A 17736-nucleotide genomic window follows, 5' to 3' on the forward strand; every position below is an offset into this window, starting at 1 on the left:
AAGAAATAAAATGATGATAGACATTATTATGAGAATCATATTGATGATATACTTAATTATGAGAATCGATTATTAAAGAGATAAATTGAGGATAGACATAATTATGAGAATCATATTGATGATAGACAAAATGATGAGAATCATAATTTATCAGGGGATACAATTAAAAGTAATAAATTGATGATAGACATTATTATGAGAATCATATTGATGATATACTTAATTATGAGAATCAATTATTAAAGAGATAAATTGAGGATAGACATAATTATGAGAATCATATTGATGATAGACAAAATGATGAGAATCATAATTTATCAGGGGATACAATTAAAAGAAATAAATTGATGATAGACATTATTATGAGAATCATATTGATGATATACTTAATTATGAGAATCAATTATTAAAGAGATAAATTGAGGATAGACATAATTATGAGAATCATATTGATGATAGACTTAATGATGAGAATCATAATTTATCAGGGAATACAAGTAAAAGAAGATAAATTGATGATAGACCTAATTTGAGAATCATAATTTCAAGAGATCAATGAGGAGAATAATCATTCTCGAGGAAATAAATTTAATGATAGACCTAATTATGAGGGTTTAAACGGTGAAGAAATTATAAGGTGAATAGTAGATTATTAGAAGATTAGGAAAGATATATATTTTTATAGTAATTTTATAGATGGCATCATATGTCCGAGTAGGAAACAAGATTATCAAGATGGAAATCAGGGAAGCAGATGGATCGGCCGAATCCAACAGATGGATCGAAGCAGCAAAGATAGAAGCGCAACAAAGATACGGAGAGTTACTACAGGAAACACCCAGAAGACAAAGGATAGAACGACGAGTGGAGCCATATTGGGTTCCGAAGAGTCGATTAGCATGTTGGGCATGCGGGGGAATGCATAAATTAAGGTTTTGTCCGACGACAACAACGTCTTCAATGAACGGTTCAGAGTTGGAAGTGCGAGAAGGTGGGGCCCTAACGAAGGAAGCCTTGGAAAGATAATCTTAAAGGGTGGATGTGTTGTATGCAAATATATATATTTAGTGGAGCCCTTCTTAATTGGGTGGTATTCAAATTTATATAAATGAACTTTCATCGTATGCAAATAAATATAATTATTTTAAAGATGTCTATGAATATGAATTTTTTAGATTATAGTTGAAAAAGAAATATATAATTTTTCATTACTTATTTTTATTATGAATTTTTACGAAATTATAATTTTTTTGGTATATTAAAAGTGGAATAAAATAAAAAGATTTGAAATAAAAGAGAATCATTTTTGGGTATTCATCTCTCCCACTAGCCTCAGCAATATAAATATCAATCCCATATTGGTACACTACCCATTTAACTAACACTGGTAAATTCATTTTCCCCAAAACCGAAATTACAGTTTCATTTAACTGTTTAATTATCATTTTATCATTTATTAATTGCTCATTCGGCCATAAATTTGAAAATTCCTTACCCCATTACCGATATAGTTGCCCCCGTATCTAATAACATTACAATTTCCTTGTTTCCCACATTAATTTTTACCCTCGGACATTCATCATAATTAATATCTTTTTTCACCAAATTTGGTATAATACAAATTTGTATATTTGCCCTGGGCCACTCATTCCCTTTATTTTTAACCACTAATTTATTACTATTTTTCCTTTCTTCAATTTCCAAATTATTTTCAATATTTAATACATTTCCTAATAATAAAGTTTTTCCCTTGTCCAATGTTTTCCGATGTAATAACCCCACATATTGATTCCTGTCCACCATATATTCATGTGACAGGACAATCTCTCGCATAATGCCCAATGTTACGACATTTGAAACATGTTACATCTTCGACATTCCTTTTTTCATAGATATTTTTTCCCCCTTTTTTATATATTCTCCCGCCGGAAATGCTTTAGAATTTTTTTGTTGATTCTTAAAACACTTATCATGACCATGACCAAAATTTCCACAATTTCCACAAGCCTTTTGATTTTCATTCAACAATTTGTACGCCGGAACATAACACTCCTCAGTTTTATGCCTTTATTCCCACACCTTTTACAAATTATGATTAACACATTTGAATTTCTCCTTTCATTACACCCCCTACTAATATGTCCAAACTTCCCACAATTATAACACTTTTTATTTTCCCTTTCATCATTCCCATACACTCCTTTTCCTTCATTTTTCTTTTCCAATTCTTCCATTTTAATTTTCATTTCTGTCATTTCTGTTCTCAACATCTCTTTTTCCTTTTTAATCAAGTCCAATTTTTCCATTTTCTTCCTTTCTTCCATTTCTTTTTTCTCTATTTCCTCCTTTCATTTTCCCATTCTTCCCTCATTTTTCTTCTCATTTCTTCTCATTTCTTCAATATTAACCTCCTTTTTTTTATGTTCCATTTTTTTAATTTCCTTTTCCTCTTTTTTTTCATTTTCTCTTTTTTCAGACTCTCTAACGAAATCTGTTTTATTAATATCAATTTCACATACATTTTTTTCAGAATCTCTGACGATATCTGTTTTTAATATTTACTTATTTTCATTTTCATTTTCATTTTTCACCATATATATTTCATTAAATAAATTTTCAATATTCCTCTTTAATTCTTCAATTTTTTTATTTTTCTCCCTTTCCACTTGCTCTAACACTCTTACTCGACTTATATCTTTATTCCCATTTCTTTTCTTATACCAAAAATATATTATAACCCATAATATAAAAACCACTAATATTCCAAAATACATTCTTAACGGCTCAACATTTTTGACCTCAAAATAATTGTTGGTCTTAATATTTTTGCTATTTAGCATTTCCTTAAAATTATTTTTACTTTAAATTCTTAATATTAAAATCTAAAATTCTTTAACTCTATAATAAACTTATCAATAATTTTATCAAACAATTTTTCACTGTCTTAAATGATAAAATATACAATACCGATTATTCCAAAAATTATTAATACACAATAATACATAAAATTTCAAAAAAAAAATCAAATTTTACCCTTTTTTTTAACGAATTTCCTTTTTTCTTTTTAGAATTTTCTGGCCTGTTTCGTAATAGTAGTCATTGGTCTTCCGGATTAAATTTTTTTTTAAATACAGGTATCTTTTAAATTAAATGCACCACTTTTGGGATTATACTTATCGAACCAGAAAACGAATTATACTAAAACCAAAGACAAAAATTATACTCAAACCGAAAGAAACAAAATCTTTTATTTTTCATGCACTAAAATCTAACAATGAATCAATAATAATAAAATATATCCATTACATAAAAAATATTATTTTCTTAAAATTAATAACAATAATAATAATGTACATATACCTATAACAGGTATTATACGGGAGAAATATGAAAATTGCGGTAGATAAAAATTGCTAAAAAAAGAGATTTTGAATTGACTTAATTATCCGCCTATTATTTTTTATAATTAGTTTATATAAATACAAAGTCGGTAACTATTTTTCAAAATAAAATAACATCTTGATTTATTAAAATATATTAATTTGCAAAAAAAAACCAACGATCTTTTTTATATATAAAAGAATGTAAACAAGATAAAATTTTATATAAAAAAACGATTTTAATTTTACAATTTAAAATATATTTTATGCGCGACCGCAATTGGAAATCTACCGTGTGTGTATAACATTATAGGGATAGGCGCTTAATTATCATGTATCACGTTTAAATACATAATAAGGTACTCCAAAAATAAGAAATAATACAGATGCACAGTTGCAGCAATTTTAATCACTTATCTTGTAGTACAACATTCACAGAGATACTTATCATCACAATGTTGGTAGAATCTTTTTCCCATAATATTAAAGACTTTAATATAAATGAAAACTATACTTGTAGAACAAAAATAAGCAATGCTATCATCAATGTTTTAGGACCTAAATCCAGGAGGTCAATTCTTGACGATTTGAAAGATGGGCACACATATGCAATTCTAAAAGATGCATCAAATAAGGAGAATATTAAAATATTTCCCTTGATCCTCCGCTATTTCAATAAAATTAAGGTTACTTCAATAAAACTATTAAATTTTTTCCTCTCAAATAGTCAAAAATCCAAAGACATAGCTAACCATATAATGGTGAATATAGCAGATTCGAGATTATCAATAAATTGCATGTCAGCTTTCTGATCTGATAATGCCTCAGTGAATTTGGTAAAAACAGAGTGTATTTACAGAATTGACTCAGCACAATGTTGGTTGCGATATGTTCCTAATCCGCCATCGATAGAATTTTAAAATTTAAACCTTTAAAAAAAATTATCTTAAATAAAGATTATTAAAGCTGTCCTAACATTTTGTTTTTTCAATAATGAATGGCAGAGGTATATTTAGGAATGATTTCACATGTAGGAAATCTACTACATGCTGTTAATGTGTAGTTGCAATCAGAAGAATCTTAACAAAGATTCACAAAATTATTCTGCAGATGTGTTCATCTTTACAGTTAAAAATTGACAATAAATTTTATAGCACCATTGCTAAAACTTAATTATATTTTATTTGAAATTTAAATATTAGAACTATATGTTTACCGTCGTTATTAAGATATTTAAAATTCCTGGCATGACATATTATATATTTGTTTAACCATTAGCTCGGCCTCTAATGTTGTTAAAGTAATCCGATTTCTCTCCTTTTTCCAGGCAGTCCTCATCAGGCTAAAAATGCGCTTGGATAAGGCATTAGAACGAGGGAGAAGATATACTCGCATATTTTTTCCAAGCATGGGGATTTATCGTTATTTCGAAAAATTCTACTCATTTCTCCTCTGCTTTTAGACCATCTAACTTTTAGTATTTTGGCGAATCATAAAAAATAGAGAGAATTACAATCTTCTCAAACAAGACATCAATGTCTTTCGGTATTTTCAATATATTTATTAAATTATAAAAACCATCAATTGATGGTTTCTGTTCCAAGGTCATAATATTTATACATTTGTAAATAGAGTTATTAAAATCAAATTTTGATTGTAAATATTCTAAAATTGTCTTAATAAAAATATCTGCTTCATTTAAAAATGTATTAATTGGAGTTTTATTTGAACATTTTAATATAATATTTTTAGCAATAGCGTCATAAAATTTATTATCAATTTTTAACTGTAGAGATGAACAGAGCTGTAGCATGATTTTGTAAATCTTTTTTAATAAAGAATATTCTGATTGCAACTGAATATTAACTGCATGAAGTAGATTTCCTACATGTGAAACGAATCCCAAATATGCTTCTGCCATTTCATACTCTAAAAAATTTTTCAAAATTTTAGGACAGCTTTTAAAATCTATATTTAAAAAGTATTTTTTTAAGGGTTTGTAAAATTTTAAAATTCTATCGATGACAGGTATTAATTACAACCACCTGATAGGTATATAACGCAACAACTCACACCATTCCAAGTCAGACCACTTCACCACTCTTTTAATTCATTAACTCTTTTAGTTGATGAACTAAATTCGTTAAAACATTTCATCACAATTATTTCGACATCCACAGATTCATTGTCTTCTTGCAAGAATTATGTAGTATATGGCTGACATGCAAATCATTGATAACCATGAATCAGCTATATTTACCATTATGTGGCTAGCTACATCGTTAGATTTTTCACCGAGGAAAAAATTTTAACAGTTTTATTGAAATGTTCTTATTCTTGTCGAAATAGCGAAGGATCTAGGGAAATGTTTTAATATTTCCCTTATTAGATGCATCTGTTAGAATTGCATATGGATGCCACCTCCGTTAAATATCATGAGAAAAAAATTCGACCCACATTGTGATGATATAGCTCTGTGAATGTTGAACTACATTATAGATATATACGATTTCCGCAAATGTAGTTGCATCTGTATTATTTATTATTTTTGAGAATATTTTTGTATTGCAATCAATGTTGATATACTCCCCTGTACTTACTTATATGAATGAAATGATGTTGATTTATTATTGGATAAAAATAAAACAGGATAGAAGGAAATTTACAAACTAGACATGTTTTTCAAATAAATATTTAAAATTCATTTTAAAATATAAAAATAATCAATTAATGTCTCTCAAAATTATAATTTATATATTAAAAACGTTAAAATACTTTTTGCGGAAGAAATTAAAAAATTGCGGTAGATTTTTGCGGGAAATTTCCAATTGCGGTAGTTTTGCGGGGGAGAGATGTATGCGTGTAAACTAAAAAATTACGGGAGTCCCCCTCTGATGGAAGGGAGACATGGCAACCCTGCCTACACTACTTAATAATATATTTAACACATTTTAAAAATTAATTTATCAGTTTTTCCATGAATCCAATAATAAGATGAAGCTAAAATCTTTGAAAGCATTTATTTTGAGGATGAAATCAATATTAGTGTTGTTAAATATCATGATTTGAGTTGATTTGAAAGGGCCCGATTAAGATTTTGGCCAAAATAATATTATGTTCAGCCTCGATATTTGGCAAATAGAGGTCCAAACCTTTTTGTCATCGATAAGCAAAATCTCCAGGCTTACATAATATTATACTAGTTAAAATATTGTTCGGGCCTTTTTAAAAATCGGTCCAAATCAGGTCGATTAACAGCACTATCAATATATAATGCTTAATTATAACTAAACATATTGGTATTATAAATGAAAAATTATTAATAGGAAAATTTATCATTAGCAGCGTCTACATGAGAGGTGGGAATAGGAACAGTTTGTATCCAATATTTTTTAAGGGGGGGGGTAGGCATTTACTGAGGATAAACTAGGGGTACGATAAATTTATTGGGGAGTTATCTATTAAATTTTTAGAAAAAATAAGGCAAAATGTATTGCTGTAAAGATTAGTACTTTTGTCATAGACCATTATAATACAATGATATTGCTAAACATCGACCAAATCTATATTTTACACAATATCTTAGACATTATTTTCTAAAACATTTTTTGGATCAATTTCTGCTATCCTTTTAAAAGTAATTTAAAAGGGTTAGAGATTCTACCAGGAAACTCATATTCATGACAAACAATATACTTTAATAATGCAATCAATGAAAATGCGATATTTTAATCAAATTCATGTTCTAAAAAATAACTCTTTTACGTTTTAAATATTTTAATAATTGTTAATAAAGCATTAATAATTTAAATTATTTTTTTAAAATTTATCAAGATACTATTATAATTAAAAAGGTAATTACTAATGTAGAAATGCAAATTTTTTAGAGGGACAGGTATTGGTTGGGGGGAGGTTGCTCCAGTGAATATCTTGTCATGTAGACACTGATCATTAGCATCTAATAAGGAAAAAATGGTAAATGAGTTTTTTTTTATTACCAACTCTATGCTAAATAAATGATTCTAAATTTTTAGATATTTTTATTTGATTTTAATTCTGAATTAGAAGACTCCATTTCACAAAAACTCAAGGTTTTTAACGAAAAAAGTGGTTTATACAGAAAAAAAGAGGGCACTATCAAAACTTAGCTTGGCGAATTTTTCCATAATTATTTATTTCTTAAAAAACGAAAATAAAAATTAATGATTATTTTTAATTTAAGGTAATTATAATCTACACGTCATCGAGCTCACGACTTGGTTTCATAACTCGTTTTCACGACTTGAGTTCATAACCAGGGTTGCCAGGTCAAAATTTTCAAATGGCGGGAGAAATTTGGTATTTTGTGGGAGAAATATGAAAATGGCGGGAGAAATTTGGTATTTTGTGGGAGGAATATTAAAATTGCGGGAGAGATATGAAAATTGCGGGAGAAATATAAAAATTGCGGGATAAATATGAAAATTGCGGTATAAATAAAAAAGTTGCTAAAAAAGGCCCATAAAATCCCGGCCAGGCCGGGATTTTGAATTGACTTAATTATCCTCCTATTATTTTTTATAATTAGTTTATATAAATACAAATTCGGTAACTATTTTTCAAAATAAAATAAAATCTTGATTTATTAAAATATATTAATTTATAAAAAATAATGTAAACAAGATAAAATTTTATTTAAAAAAAACGATTTTAATTTTGCAATGTAAAAAATATATTTTATGAGAATGTCCCGTAAAACATCCGCAATTGGAAATCTACCTTGCCTGTGTGTATAACATTATAGGGATAGGCACTTAATTATCACGTATCACGTTTAAATATATAATAAGGTAATATTGTACTCATTTCAATGATAATTATTTTATTTATTATTGTTCAGTCACATTATTATAATCAGTGCAGGAGAGTGTATCGACATCCATTGCAAAACAAAAATATTCTCCAAAAATAAGAAATAATACATATGCAACTACGGTTGCAGCAATTGTAATCACTTATCTTGTAGTACAACATTCACAGAGCTACTTATCATTACAATGTAGGTAGAATCTTTCCCCATAATATTTAACGACTCCAAGATAAATGAAAACTTTACTTGTAGAACAAAAATGAGCAAGGATATCATCAATGTTTTAGAACCTGAATTCAGGAGGTCAATTCTTGACGATTTGAAAGATGGGCATATATATGCAATTCTAACAGATGTATCTAATAAGGGAAATATTAAAATATTTCTTTTGATCCTTCGCTATTTCAACAAAATTATTTTTCCCCTCAAATAGTGAAAAATCCAAAGACATAGCTAACCATATAATGGTAAATATAGCAGATTCGGGATTATCAATAAATTACATGTCAACTTTCTTATCTGATAATGCCTCAGTGAATTTGGAAAAAACCAGAGTGTATTTACAGAATTGAGTCAGCACAATGTTGGTTGCGATATGTTCCTAATACCCGCCATCTATAGAATTTTAAAATTTTATAAACCTTTATATATTTCTTAAATAAAGATTATAAAAGCTGTCCTAACATTTTGATTCTTCAGTAATGAATGGCAGAGGTATATTTAGGAATGATTTCACATGTAGGAAATCTACTACATACTGTTAATGTGAAGTTGCAATCAGAAGAATCTTAACAAAGATTCACAAAATTATGCTACAAATGTGTTAATCTTTACAGTTAAAAATTGACAATAAATTTTATGGCCATATTGCTAAAACTATTAAAATGTTCAAATATTTTAAAAATACCGATAGACATTGATGTCTTGTTTGAGGATATTGTAATGCTCTCTATTATTGATTTACAATGTAAAAAATATATTTATTTTATGCGAATGTATAAATAAAAAAATATGGGAAATTAAATATAATGTTAAAAATATTTTATTTGAGATTTAAATAATAGAACTTAACGTTTACCGTCGTTATTGAGATACTTATAAAATTCCTGGCATGACATATCATAAATTTGTTTAACCATTAGCTCGGCCTATAATGTTGTTAAAGCAATTCTTTTTCTAAACAGTCCTCATCAGGCTAAAAATGCGCTCGGATGAGGCATTAGAATGAGGTAAAGAAGACATACTCGCAATTTTTTTCCAGGCATGGGGATTTATTGTTATTACAAAAAAATTCTACCCGTTTCTCCTCTGCTTTTAGAATCTAACTTTAAGTATTCTGGCGAATCATAAAAAATAGAGAGAATTACAATCACCTCAAACAAGACATCAATGTCTTTCGGTATTTTTAATATATTTATTAAATTACAAAAACCATCAATTGACGGTTTTTGTTCCAAGGTCATAATATTTATACATTTGTTAGAGTTATTAAAATCAAATTTTGATCTTAAATATTCTAAAATTGTCTTAATAAAAATATCTGCTTTAAAAATGTATTAATTAGAGTATTATTTGTAAATTTAATATTTTTAGCAATAGCGTTATAAAATTTATTATCAATTTTTAACTGTAGAGATGAACAGAGCTGTAGCATGATTTTGTGAATCTTTATTAATAAAGAATATTCTGATTACAACTGAATATTAACTGCATGAAGTAGATTTCCTACATGTGAAACTAATCCAAAATATGCTTCTGCCATTTCATACTTGAAAAAATATTTCAAAATTTTAGGACAGCTTTTAAAATCTTTATTTAAAAAGTATTTTTTTAAGGATTTGTAAAATTTAAAAATTCTATCGATGGCAGGTATTAACGATAAGCACCTGATAGGTACATATCGTAACCACTCACATCATACCAAGTCAGACCACTCCACCAACTCTTTTAATTCATTAACTCTTTTAGTTGATGAATTAAACTTCTTATCATAATTATTTCGACATCCACAGATAGTACGCCTTCTTGCAAGAATCATGTAGTATATGGCATATACAGTCAATTGGTATTAATTCATTATTGTGCTGCCTCAATTCGGTAAATACACTTTGATTTTTGCCAAAATTTACAGAGGCATTATCAGCGCAGAAAGCTGACATGCAATTCATTGATAACCCTGAATCAGCTATATTTACATTATGTGGTTAGCTACATCGTTGGATTTTTCACTATCCAAGGAAAAAAATTAACAGTTTTTTTATTGAAATGTTCTTATTCTTGTTGAAATAGCGAAAGATCAAGGGAAATGTTTCAATATAACCCTTATTAGATGCAACTGTCAGAATTGCATATGTATGCCCATCTTTCAAATCGTCTAGAATTGACCTCTAGAATTCAGGTACTAAAACACTTGTGATAGCCTTGCTCATTTTTGTTCTACCACAAGTAAGGTTTGCACTTATATTGGAGTCGTTAAATATCATGGGAAAAAGATTCGACCCACATTGTGATGATATAGCTCTGTGAATGTTGAACTACATGATAGATGACGATTTCCGCAACTGTAGTTGCATCTGTATTATTTATTATTTTGGAGAATATTTTTATATTGCAATCGATGTTGATATACTCCCCTGTACTGATGAATGAAATGATGTTGATATATTGTATAAAAATAAAACAGGATAGAAAGAAATTTACAAACTAGACATGTTTTTCGATTAAATATTTTAAATCTATTTTAAAAATAAAAAAATAATCAATTACTGTCTCTCAAAATTATTATTTATATATTAAAAACGTTAAAAACTTTTAAAAAAAATTGCGGTAGAATTCCAATTGCGGTAGTTTTGCGGGAGAGAGATGTCTGCGTGTAAACTAAAAAATTGCGGGAGTCTCCCGCTGATGGGGGGAGACATGGCAACCCTGTTTATAACTCGGTTTAACTATATGAGTTCATAAACGTTTTGATCGATTTTATCCACCCAAAAATTGACTCAAATCGACTAGAGATGGCCAATTAACAATACTATAATAATGTATCCAAGAGTGGAATTACAACGGCTATTTTTTACTAATCCTCAATTGAGTCCATATTAATATTGAGACCATCCATTTGTGTGTCTAGGTGCAAGTCTAGGTCTTTGATTCTCAATTTTATATAATTTTGTGCTACAAAAATCATATAAACCTCTTAAAATGGTTGATATTATCCAGGGTTGGTATGTCGGTCAATTGACCGGTCAAATTCGGTCAATTGACTGGTCAATTGACCGGAGGAGTATTTGACTGGTCAAATACGGTCAAATACTCTAAAATATTAATGGCGAATAAATATTTTGATATAATTAACTAGTATGCATTAAAAGCATGTTTATCAATCTTATTATTTTTTTATTAAAATATAAATATGTAATTTTTCTAAATATAGTAATATTTTTAGTTATTTTTTTGCCTAATCATTGCCGTTTCTCGCCTTCTTTATTTTTTTCAATTCATTTTTCTTAAAAAAAATAAAAATACCCGATTTATTATAATCATAATATAATTTTTTCATTCTTATTTTTTAATAAATTTAAATTTTATTTAATATTTAGCCGAGTATAAATTATATTAATTCTCATTTGTTTTACTTACACTTGCTATATTTGGTTTTTAAAATTAATTTTCATTTTAATTGTTCTGGTCAGATTTACGGAATATTATTCAATTCTGGTAAAAAGTTTATTATATTATATTTATAATATTAAGAAATTATTGGAATAATTGGTCGATAATTATAAAATAGTTAAGATTGATTAACTTTACAATAATCAAAATCATTTTTTGTTAAATTTTAATATATTAGGGATTATGGTCAAACCAAAGCATCATGTTTGGAAACATTTTCAAGAAGTACGCGATGGTAAATCAGTTAAAGCGGTGTGCAAGTTTTGCAAGATGTCCTATATCACCCACGTTGATAGAATGGTCAAACATTTATTAAGCAGCTGTACTATGTGCCCTGTTATAATTAAGGAAAAATTTTATTCAAATTCCAAAATATCAACCTCTACAAAAAATATCACAAATGTAATTTGTAATACTTCTAAGTCTAACTCTAATGAAGAATTGGGTGAAATTAGTGAGAATGATTATCAAATGAACAATATTTTGTCTTGTGACTCAGGAGAATTTGATTCCCTTATTTCTAATCAATCTACAAGCAAGGCGATTAAATATAAATCTCAATCTTGTATAACCGGTTTCATAGATAGAATTAATCCCAAAGAAAAAAATGAGCTGGATCAATTGTTTGCAAAGGCTGTATATGCGAGCAATTTACCTTTCCACATCACTGAAAATCCCTACATCCAAGAATTTTTTAAAAAAATACGTCCTATTTACACATTACCCAGGAGAAGGCAGCTGGCTGGATATCTTCTAGACAAAGCGTCAGGTGATATGGAGGTGAGAGTTGCAGATATAATAGATAAAGCTCCTTACTTATCAATTGTATCAGATGGCTGGAGCAACATTAGAAACGAGAGTATTATTAATTTTATGGTGATGACGCCTGTTCCAGTGTTCTACAAATTTCTAAATACTGAGGAAAATCGCCATACGGCAGATTATATTGCCCAGGAATTTAAAAATGTAATTCATGAATTGAATCCGGTAAAAGTATATTCTTTAGTTACTGATAATGCCGCTAACATGAAAGCAGCCTGGAGAATTCTAAAATCTGAATCTATTTATAATCATATACAATGTTATGGTTGTGCAGCGCATACATTGCAGTTATTCTTTCAAGATTTTGAACGATTGGACGCCTTCAGTGACCATATTTCAATAATTAAAAAAATTGTTAAATTTTTCAAGAATAAATACATACCAGCTGCAGTATTTTCCCGTAATAAGAATCTTCATGGCATACCATCTACATTAAGTACAATTAGCCAAACAAGATGGGCATCGTCAATAAAATGTATGGAGCAAATTCAAATATGCAAGAAAGCTCTAAAAGCATCAGTTGTTGAAGAAGCTGTTTGTGATAATTGTCCCATAGAAATTACCAATAATATATTAAACGAAGAATTTTGGACGAAAAATTTAAAATTTTTAGCTATACTCCAACCTTTAGCTACCTCATTGTTGAAAGTGCAAGGGGATAAATGTACTTTGGCCCAAGTAAAAAACGAGATGCTTAATTTGGAAAAACACATAATACAATCATGCCATGATTCTATATTTTCTCCATCTCAAGAAAAAAAAATTAAGGTTATGTTTGAAAAGAGAAAAACTGATATAAATACATGTGCTCACAATGCTGCTTATTTATTGGACCCCCAATATCAAGGGGAGCATCTTACTAATACTGAATTTGATGAAGCATGTAATATAATACAAGAATTGGGTATTTTACAAGGTGGTGATAATCAAAATATTTTGAGTAATATAGTAAATTTCAGAAGCAAAAGCGGTATATTTAATAGCCATAATATGTGGAAAGTTGTAACTTCCATAAGAAACAATCAAATTTCGGCCTCAAGTTGGTGGAATGCATTTTGCCCACCTTGCCCATTAAGAGAAGTCGCTAATATTTTACTAACATTTCCTAGTTCGACTTCTTCTTCTGAAAGAAATTGGTCGGTTTGGGGCAATATTCACACGAAAAACAGAAATAGATTAAAGGCTTCTACAGCAGGAAAATTAGTAAGAGTGTATCATAATTTAAGATTGATTAAAAATATTAAAGAAAATAATGATATTGAATATGAATCGGAACAAGACTCTGCCACGGAGGGTGAAACATTGACTATAGAATGAATTAAAAAATATTATGATATTTATTATTATACATAGATTTATTATAATATTATATAAATGCAAAATAAAGTTAATATTGGTGTAAAAAACATTTATTTGAATTTGACCATATTTGACCATATTTGACCATAGGTCAAATATCGGTCAATTGACCGAATTGTATTTGACCGGTCAAATATCGGTCAATTGACCGAATTGTATTTGACCATATTTGACCGGTCAAATATCGGTCAATTGACCGAATTGTATTTGACCGGTCAAATGCACAACCCTGATATTATCTATTAACTTTCCAAGAATTAATAATAAAATATTCGCGATTTTCATAGTTTTAGCCAAATCTATAATATTTTTTGTAAAGTATTCATAAAATTATGGTGTAATTAAATAATTGTTAAAAGATATTGTAAATTTTAATTTATATAACTATAAATTCACAATATAAATTGCTAAATATTTTTATAAAAAATATATATTTCATAGAATACGCGTGAATTCAATGTACATTTTTGAAATGATTTTTAAATATATTTGATATTATGTAATTAATTTAGTGTTCTTTTTTTTATTTCCATATTATTTCTTAAAATAAATGCAAAATTAAAGGGCTGACTTGGTAAAAATATATTTTTTTGCTAAGAAAATCTAAAAGTAACAATTGTATTGAATATTATTTTGACTATCAAATATATATTATAAATTATTGTAGAAAATATCAATGACATTAATACTATAGACTGCCGATTATATTTGAAGTGGCAAAAATTGAAGTGACTGGTGGCCATTTTGTGTTTGTATCTTTTACGAAAGAACCATATGATAATTTCATAAATTTCAGGTATATTTTTATTATGTTTATATTTATAATATATATATATATTCCAATTAAACACCAATTTATTATTTACCTTATATATTATAGTATATATGAATCAAATAAAGGTCACTACTGAATATGAAGAAATGAAAGTTAGATGTGATATCTGTTTACATTCCTTAATTGATAATTCCGCAAACGACAATAATTATACATTAATAAAAATTAAGAATTATGGTGGATTGATAATACCATCCCAAAGCGTATCAAATTTATGCAAAATAACAGAGAGCTCATTCAGGGCTTTTGAAAAAGTAGATGAAATAACCAAAAGACATGCTGTTAAAAAAATAGAATGTCTAATATTGTCAAAAATATTAGGCACAAATATCCTTAGTGATCTGCAAGATCATATGTTTGATCAAGAGGCAGGGTTAAGTCATTATCAAATTATAATAAGACTTATAATAAAAAGGTATATATAATATTTACTTAATTTTAATAAAAATTTATTTTCAGATACCTGCACATAAGAATGCATCATTTTGGTAATAAAGTAAATCAAAAATTACAATTAAATATCAGGCAAAAACTAAACAAGGCTGTACTTTTTCAAGGGCAATAAACCAAGTAATATAAAAATATGTTATTTAACTTAAATATTTATAGGTGAAGAACAAATTATCTGAAAATTTCTAATGACTTTATTGGTTATAATAAATTAATTTTATTAGACATAAATATAACATATATATATTATTTGTATTTATTATTGATTTATAAGATTAATATTTTCTTTTCGCGATACATATTAATTATAATAATACAATTATTTTATTTGATGTAAATATAACATAATATATATTATTTGTATTTTTCATGATATATATTTACATTATTGATTTTTATACTTTAGTGAATTAAATTTAAATAAAGAAATATATTTAGAAATGGATAGTTTATATTTATTAAGGAATAACATAATTATAAGCAAAAATAAAACATAAAAGACATAAATTATAAAAATACAAAAGAAATCTAGAATTGATTTCTATAAAAAAAAATATTCATGTATTTTTGAATTAATTCGTCTTCTAGGAAACCTGCATGTTATAATTTATTATTCATTATTTTGTTACTTTTAGAAGATGCTTTGGAAAATTAAAAATTTATGGTATTGCTCCCTCTCTTAATTGAACATGATTTGTACCAGATGGAATAAATGAATCTGGTGTAAAATGCTTTGAACATAATTTACTATATTTTGTTACATTGAAGTTCTCTCTCTTCACAGCATGGGTCCACTTTTGTAATAATATTTTATCTTTCATAGGAAATCTGCCATAAATAATTTTTACAATAGAATAAATAATTTGAGATATCATACTTATGAAAAGAAATTTTGCTTCCTCAGCAATATACTACCATTTTAAATCTTTTAGTAATTAAAAAATATTAAATTGAATTCTTATAAAAGATATTCATTATTAAATAATAAATTGCAAATGTTAATAAAGAGCATAAATATTTCAAGTAAAATATTCAGTAATGACCTTTATTTGATTCATATATACTATAATATATAAGGTAAATTGGTGTTTAATTAGAATATATATATATATTATAAATATAAACATAATAAAAATATACCTGAAATTCATGAAATTATCATATGCTTCTTTCGTAAAAGATACAAACACAAAATGGCCACCAGTCACTTCAATTTTTGCCACTTCAAATTTGATTTTAGCATTACGATCGGCAGTCTATAGTATTAATGTCATTGGAAAATATAAATCTATGAACAAAATTAGGCCGACGCCCGACAAAAATGAACCGAAAACAAGCCAAAGGGTGTAGACAAATCTTAAAACAATTATATTATTTGTTGTTTCATAAAAATTAAGATTAAAATAATAAAAACAAACTCTTTGAATTCTTATTTCAAAATCTTTTGTTATATTTAGAGAAAATAAATATATAATTAAAATATTATAATTGTAACCCGAAAAACAGCTGATAATATTAAGCAAGAAATTCATATCTATCAGGCCTGGGTACGTAGCGAAGACCGAAACAGCGAAAATTTTAAAAATGTTCCCAAAAATGTTCTCAGTATGGCGAAAATTTTTGATATGAGAAAAGTATATAATTAGTTTTACAAATGAAAATCCCAACAGTCTCTGAAAATTTAAAAACAATTATTGTAAATGAAATATTAATAATTTAATGTGATTAAATAAATTTAATAATTTAGGAACAAATTCAATTCAGTAAGCAACTTTCTTATAAGAGATACTCAATCCTTTCCTGTTGAAAGTATAAATTTTTTACCAAATGTTTTTAGTATGTTTAATAATTTTAGGCCCAAATTTAATTCAGCCAACCTAAAATGCAGTAGAAGAAGATACAGAGGTCATGCTTACTTCTGCTGAAGGTATGGATTTATTTATTTATTATATTAAATTATTTAGGTCCAAATAATTCTGCTTGCAAATGATAATAAATCAGAAAAGCATTTATTGAAGATTATTATTATATGAATATAATATTCCTTTTTTTCAACCCTTTAAATAAACATAATTAATAAATCTATTTTAGATGATTGTGATTTTCCAATAGATATAGCAATGCTCTAATTGATTCACATCATTATAGTTTTTATATATATTTAATATGTATAGATATGAATCATGTCTATTCACTGTTAATATTTTATATGAATGTATATTGTATTATGATTGTGTTATTATAATATTATATATTATTCAGTGCAAATATAAATGATCAATCTGTCTATGCAATGTATAAATACTTAAAATAAATAATTTATTATTATATAAAGAAGGCTTTAACACTAAAAATAAAAAATCTAAATCCTA

At 27.1% G+C, this 17736-nt stretch overlaps 1 protein-coding gene and 2 long non-coding RNA genes across 4 annotated transcripts; all 3 read left to right on the top strand.

Annotated features, from left to right (window-relative positions):
- Positions 1 to 13197: 13197 nt before the first annotated feature.
- LOC135929845 (uncharacterized) lies at positions 13198 to 14037 on the top strand. The gene has a single exon (XM_065466577.1). The coding sequence runs from the start codon at positions 13198 to 13200 to the stop codon at positions 14035 to 14037; it is 840 nt and encodes a 279-aa protein (XP_065322649.1).
- A 1209-nt stretch (positions 14038 to 15246) lies between these two features.
- LOC135922832 (uncharacterized) lies at positions 15247 to 15764 on the top strand. The gene is made up of 3 exons (XR_010571045.1): positions 15247 to 15329; positions 15374 to 15484; positions 15524 to 15764. It is a non-coding gene; the product is annotated as an uncharacterized LOC135922832 (long non-coding RNA).
- Positions 15765 to 16919: 1155 nt separating this feature from the next.
- On the top strand, positions 16920 to 17540 carry LOC135922577 (uncharacterized). Of its 2 annotated transcripts, none has more exons than XR_010570965.1 (4): positions 16920 to 17060; positions 17112 to 17173; positions 17220 to 17291; positions 17456 to 17540. It is a non-coding gene; the product is annotated as an uncharacterized LOC135922577 (long non-coding RNA). The 2 variants fall into 2 exon arrangements; XR_010570964.1 differs by lacking the exon at positions 17456 to 17540 and adding an exon at positions 17329 to 17417.
- The last annotated feature ends 196 nt before the right edge of the window (positions 17541 to 17736 follow it).

Source organism: Gordionus sp. m RMFG-2023, chromosome 1, assembly GCF_954871325.1.
Source record: "Gordionus sp. m RMFG-2023 chromosome 1, tfGorSpeb1-WG-v2, whole genome shotgun sequence".
NCBI classification, from domain to species: Eukaryota; Metazoa; Nematomorpha; class Gordioida; order Chordodea; family Parachordodidae; genus Gordionus; species Gordionus sp. m RMFG-2023.